We start from the raw sequence: 6,923 nt of genomic DNA on the forward strand, positions 1-6,923 counted from the left end.
AATCGGCACCCGTTAAGGACCCATCACCACCACAAACAATCAAAGCATCAATACCTGCGTCAATCAAATGTTTACACCCATCCAATCTCCCCCACCGTTCTCGAAATTCCATACATCTAGCAGTCCCAATATTGGTCCCACCTTCAGATAAATATCCTCTAACATCCAGCCACTTCATTTCTTTGATATAATTAGGTCCACCGCGAACTAATCCTTCATATCCTTCCTTGATGGCGAATGCTTTACATCCACGATAGATAGCGGCCCTAACGACAGCCCTAACGGCGGCATTCATCCCGGGAGCATCTCCCCCACTGGTCATGATCCCGATGTTTCTTTTGGGCATGTTTGCTTCTGCGGTTGAGGAGATGGATTGGGCCAAAGAGGTTGAAACTGACATAGGATAGGGGGTTAGGGTTCCTGTAGTGGCGGCACCGGCGGCAGTGGCTTTGAAGTGGGTTTTTTGTAATGGTGGGGAGACTGTCAAGGGGTTGGACAGGGAGGTAAAGCCGATGATATAACCTAATGGATCGATACAATATACTTCATTGGGATATAATTCATTGGGGGTGATTTGAACGGGGATTTTAAAAGTTTGGAAATTTTCAATTAAATTGATGATATTGTCGACTTTTAAGATGTATGAACAATCTAAATTTCTCCAATCGGTGATATTTAATTGTGATAAGATTGATGATTTTTTGGCATCGATTTGGAGATCGGAAAGACCGGTGGCTGGGTCGAGTTTTAATTCAACTACGAGATTATGGGTTTCTTTTCTGGAATCGGATGATAAGTAGGTGATATTGTCTAATTCTGAATTGATTGATAATCCTAAGACATTGGTATAGAAATTGATTGCTTCATTGAGGGATGTAACTGTACCTGCTGTCAAACATAGACAGGATGTACCATTAACAACTGATAACATAATGATTGTTGCTTTCTAATAAATGAATACTGAGTTAAAAAAAAGAATGAAAATTTAATGAAAAAAATTGAAGTTCTCTTGTTGGTATTATTTATATAATGAAAGTCAATTGGGTGATTGTCAGTAATATTAAAAGCAGATGAGTAGTAACAAGTGGTAAGTGAATAAGTTCACCACCTGATGGAAATTTATATTTAATTAATGAAAATGAATGGGGTCGTGTACTTTTGGTGAAATTCTTCATGAAACTCCGAAATAATAATTTTTTTTTTGTTGCTTAAATGATGTGAGTATATACGTACGGATCATTGTGATGCGGATTAATTAAAATTTATAAAATTTGTAACCTTGTTTTGTCTTCTCTTTACGATTTAGATAGAGTTTGTGTTATTCCATGAGTGTAGACTGATTACGGTAGATAGAAACCCATCTCACGAGTTGTTTTTTATTCCGTTTGATTCCTTATGTTCCAAAGGAGTAAAACTCCAAGACAAATTTTATATGCACCACCCGCGTTTGGGAACGCACATGTTTCAGCTACTAAGTCAATACAAACAAAGAATATGGAACATCCTCCCCACAATAAATGGACAAATTTGCAACTTTTCCCCTTCCACAACTACCCAAGCTAGTGTTAGTGTGGTTTTGCAAAAGTATAGATCTCAAAAATAATAACTATCAATTCCTGAACATTTAGTTTTCTGACCCATAAGAAAGTCAAAAAGCTTCATAATCGTAAATGAGATCTACCAGAGATCTATATTATTACTAAAGTACACTTCCTGTAGGACAGGTTGATTAGGGATATGACCAGAGTTTTATTTCTATTATTCTGAAAGAGAGTGAATCATATATTTGGATAATATGTTAATATCTGATTGTGTTTGTACTATTTTAGGCAAATTAGTTAGTTTCCATCCCGCTATTCAAACAGTTAGAGAACCATTGAGTGAGTTCTGTCTGTATTCACCTTAAATTCTCTAAACGAATGTGTCTGATCTAACGGTTTTAACGAGATAGTTAGCCTATTGTGTGTATGTTTGGATGTTTTTCTCGGTTTGTATTTAAGCCGAGGATCAAAAAAAAAGGGTTCTCTCTTGTCTCATAACCACCACCGTCCCCACCAAAGTTACTTATCTATTTTTTGCAGCTATTCTTTTTTACATTTATACATTTGCTTGCTAATAATCATTTGGATATTCTAGAATTGACATTTAGTAAAGCATTTATAGATCTAGATTGTAGAATAATCTAGATTTAGAAATCATGTGCAATAATTTTGATGTTATTTTGTGGTGTCGTGAGAAGAGCAACTGTAAGATTTTTATGTGAAATATTTACGAATTATTTGTCACATAAATTTACATAGATTACATATTTGCCACAATCAATTTATTGATAAGTCTAAGCAAAAAGTCTGTTAAATGTCAATTAGTATTGACATCACTATTATTATTAAGTGACATCAATAGTTTATTTAATTCCGCCTTTCTTACTTCCCATTCTTAATCCTCCCTATCATTATGATCTTCCACATATTATGTGTGGTAGAAGAGATATGAGTCTATCTAATCCATTAACATATAAAAACTAAAGTAATAAATGTATAATATATGGTAGCATCAACTGACTAATTATGTTAATCAAATAAGATCAATAGTTTATTTATTTATTTATAGAATAAAGTTGTTTATAGATTTAATTATACAATTGGGGGGGGGAAATAAGAATAGAAGTGTAATTAATTAATGAGTGGCTGGTGACGTCACTTAACAATAATAAATTAAATTAATGATTTCTTAGTTCTTATATACAGGAACAATACATTTATTTTAAGGTACAAAATACAAACACACCAATTGTCTTTTATTGATGGCTATTTCAAGTTGAATCCTTTTTTTTTCTTTCTTTACAACCAACACACAAACTGTCAGTCTTATATATAAATCAACAGTCATCTTCATACTTAAACTACTAATAGATCTATTAATTACAACAACTGGAATCTAGACTAATCTATCTTAGAAATCATTTAATTTACCTTATTTCATTTCATTTGTTATAAAAATTTATTATCCAAAATTCAACGACCAATAAAGAAATTAAAGTTAACTGAGAATTCCTGTTCTCATTCAAACTCATCTACTACTACTACTGCAACTACTCCTACTGCTACTCCTTCTCCTCTTAGTATAACTCCTACTACTGTCACTCCACTTATTAATCCAATATCATCTGTTTCTTTTACTCCGCCACCACCACATCAACCACAACCAACCACTACACCTCCCTCGATCGATACAATGACAATTGCAACATCTGATGAAATATTAAAAACATTAGAAGATCCCCAATTCTTAGAAATTGCTAATCATGACATTAGAAATAAATTAATTAAACATATAAGATCTCAAGATTTAATTATAAATGATTTATCTCATGAATTAGAAACTTCAAGAACGGCAAATAAAGCATTTAAACAAGCCCTTAGTGAAATAGGTACCGTGGTTATTTCTGTAGCAATGGGTGATTTATCTAAAAAAGTTGAAATCCATTCTGTTGAAAATGATCCCGAAATTTTAAAAGTTAAAATCACCATAAATACCATGATGGATCAATTACAAACATTTGCTAATGAAGTTACAAAAGTTGCTACCGAAGTTGCCAATGGTGAATTAGGAGGACAAGCTAAAAATGAAGGTTCAGTGGGGATATGGAGGTCATTAACTGATAATGTCAATATTATGGCCCTTAATTTAACTAATCAAGTTAGAGAAATTGCTGATGTTACAAGAGCAGTTGCCAGTGGTGATTTATCAAGAAAAATTAATGTACATGCCCAGGGGGAAATTTTACAATTACAAATGACTATTAATACTATGGTTGATCAATTACGTACTTTTGCATTTGAAGTTTCGAAAGTTGCCCGAGATGTTGGTGTATTGGGGATTTTAGGAGGACAAGCTTTAATTGAAAATGTTGAAGGGATTTGGAAAGAATTAACTGATAATGTAAATGCCATGGCCTTGAATTTAACTACTCAAGTTAGAAATATTGCTAATGTTACTACTGCAGTTGCTAAGGGGGATTTATCGAAAAAAGTTACAGCTGATTGTAAAGGAGAAATCTTAAATTTAAAACTTACAATCAATCAAATGGTGGATCGATTACAAAATTTCGCATTAGAAGTCACAACTTTATCAAGAGAAGTTGGTACTTTGGGTATATTAGGAGGACAAGCCAATGTTCAAGATGTCGAAGGAGCTTGGAAAGCAGTCACCGAGAATGTCAACCTCATGGCCACAAATTTAACCAATCAAGTCCGTGCCATCGCTACCGTCACCACGGCAGTTGCTCATGGTGATTTATCCCAAAAAATCGATGTTCATGCCCAGGGGGAAATCTTACAATTAAAAAACACCATTAATAAAATGGTGGATAGTTTACAATTATTCGCCAGTGAAGTGTCAAAAGTTGCCCGGGATGTGGGTATAAATGGTAAATTGGGTATTCAAGCCCAAGTCAGTGATGTGGATGGATTATGGAAAGAAATTACTTCGAATGTAAACACAATGGCATCAAATCTTACTTCTCAAGTGCGTGCTTTCGCCCAAATCACCGCCGCGGCCACTGATGGGGATTTCACCCGGTTTATTACGGTTGAGGCATCAGGGGAAATGGATGCTTTGAAAACGAAGATTAATCAAATGGTTTTGAATTTACGAGAATCGATTCAAAGAAATACGGCGGCCAGAGAGGCGGCGGAATTGGCCAATAGTGCCAAATCGGAATTTTTGGCCAATATGTCTCATGAAATTAGAACTCCCTTGAATGGGATAATTGGAATGACTCAATTGTCATTGGAGACGGAGTTGACGCAATATCAGAGGGAGATGTTGAGTATTGTTCATAATTTGGCTAATTCGTTGTTGACTATCATTGATGATATTTTGGATATTTCGAAGATTGAAGCTAATAGAATGACAGTTGAACAGATTGATTTTTCATTGAGGGGGACGGTGTTTGGAGCATTGAAGACATTGGCGGTTAAAGCGATTGAAAAATCTTTGGATTTGACATATCAATGTGATTCTAGTTTTCCGGATAATTTAATTGGTGATTCATTTAGATTAAGACAAGTTATTTTGAATCTTGCTGGGAATGCTATTAAATTTACCAAACAGGGGAAAGTTACTGTTAGTGTTAAAAAAGCCATTAATCAAAAGAAACAAGAAGATGGGGATAAGTTGTTATTAGAATTTTGTGTGAGTGATACTGGAATTGGGATTGAGAAGGATAAATTGGGATTAATTTTTGATACTTTCTGTCAAGCTGATGGTTCAACTACCCGGAAATTCGGAGGGACTGGGTTAGGGCTTTCGATTTCAAAACAATTGATTCATTTAATGGGTGGTGAGATTTGGGTGACTTCGGAGTATGGACATGGATCGAATTTCTATTTCACAGTGAGTGTTTCACCTTCGAATATTAGATATACCAGACAAACAGAACAAATGTTACCTTTTAGTGGCCATTATATATTATTTGTCAGTACTGAACATACCGAATCTGAATTGGAAGAAATTAGACAAAATTTATTTGAATTAGGATTAAATCCAGTATTTGTTCGACAAATTGAACAAGCCAATTTAACCGATCCCAATAAATATGACATCATCATTATTGATTCCTTAGAAACCGCCAAGAAATTACAACTTGTGCCCGAGGTTAAATATATCCCCTTGGTATTATTACATCATTCAATCCCGGAATTGAATATGCGAGTCTGTATCGATCTCGGAATCTCCTCATATGGAAACACCCCATGTACGATCACTGACCTTGCCCTGGCCATCATCCCCGCTTTGGAATCTCGATCAATCTCACAAAACTCGGACGAATCAGTCAGATATAAGATCTTGTTAGCGGAAGATAATCTCGTGAATCAAAAACTCGCCGTCCGGATCTTGGAAAAACAAGGACATCAAGTTGAAGTTGTCGAAAATGGTTTAGAAGCGTTTGAAGCAATTTGTAAAACCCGATATGATGTCGTATTGATGGATGTTCAAATGCCGGTGATGGGAGGATTTGAAGCTACGGAAAAGATTCGACAATGGGAAAAGAAATCCAATCCGATTGATTCATTGAGTTTAAGAACTCCGATTATTGCCTTGACGGCGCATGCGATGTTGGGAGATCGGGAAAAGAGTTTAGCGAAGGGGATGGATGATTATGTGTCAAAACCATTGAAACCGAAGTTGTTAATGCAGACGATAAATAAATGTATTCATAATATTAATCAATTGAAAGAATTGTCGAAACAGAATAATAATAATCGATTGAGTGATTTTGCTAAGAATTTGAAACATAATAACAATAGTCAAAATAATCGTAATAATAATTCTGTGAATGGGAATTCGAATCGAAATGGGAATGAGAATGGCTCTACGACTGGTGGGTTATTTGAGAATAATAATAATAATAATGGAAATGGTGTGGAAAGGCAAGCTAGTCCAAGTATTAGAAAGGTCTTATCGGATGATTATCTAAGTCCAAGACCTGGCAAGTTGAGTACGCACAGTAGATCAGTTTCATATAATAGTCCCCAAATCACGGTGTTAGATGACGATGATGATGAGGGTGAGGGTGTGCATGGCGGCGGTGGCAGTGGTGGTGGTAATGAAGAAGAAGTAGAGATGGTGGGGTTTGAGGATGTGATGGAGGTGGATGATAATTCGGAGATGAATTGAGAGTAATTAGTGGCAGTGATTTAGCTTAATTGATTGTATTTATAGGTTTTATTATTATTATTATTTTGTATTTTATTTGGATTTGTCTATTTGTAAATTAAAGTAATCTTATAATTAATGCTATTCAGTTTATCTTCAATGCTATTCAGATTATATAGGGTACAAAAATCTCGATTTTTCATAAGGAACAAGCTTATCACCATTTGCCATACCTTCTATTTTCATCGTTTCTTTCTGTTCTT

At 34.9% G+C, this 6,923-nt stretch overlaps 2 protein-coding genes across 2 annotated transcripts; one reads left to right on the forward strand and one right to left on the reverse strand. All coding sequences in view use genetic code 12, as the record gives it.

The window, feature by feature from the left end:
- Positions 1-931, reverse strand: J8A68_000137 (uncharacterized protein; the record flags this gene model as incomplete). The annotated part of the gene is made up of 1 exon (XM_049404958.1): positions 1-931. A coding segment is annotated over one exon (931 nt), but the record flags the coding sequence as incomplete, so codon positions are not given.
- A 2,303-nt stretch (positions 932-3,234) lies between these two features.
- On the forward strand, positions 3,235-6,681 carry NIK1 (Nik1p; the record flags this gene model as incomplete). The annotated part of the gene is made up of 1 exon (XM_049404969.1): positions 3,235-6,681. One exon carries the CDS (start codon positions 3,235-3,237, stop codon positions 6,679-6,681), a length of 3,447 nt encoding a protein of 1,148 aa, XP_049266555.1.
- Positions 6,682-6,923: the final 242 nt, after the last annotated feature.

The sequence above is a fragment of the Hemisphaericaspora subhashii genome, assembly GCF_019202705.1.
Source record: "Hemisphaericaspora subhashii strain CBS 10753 chromosome Unknown scaffold232, whole genome shotgun sequence".
NCBI classification, from domain to species: Eukaryota; Fungi; Ascomycota; class Pichiomycetes; order Serinales; family Debaryomycetaceae; genus Hemisphaericaspora; species Hemisphaericaspora subhashii.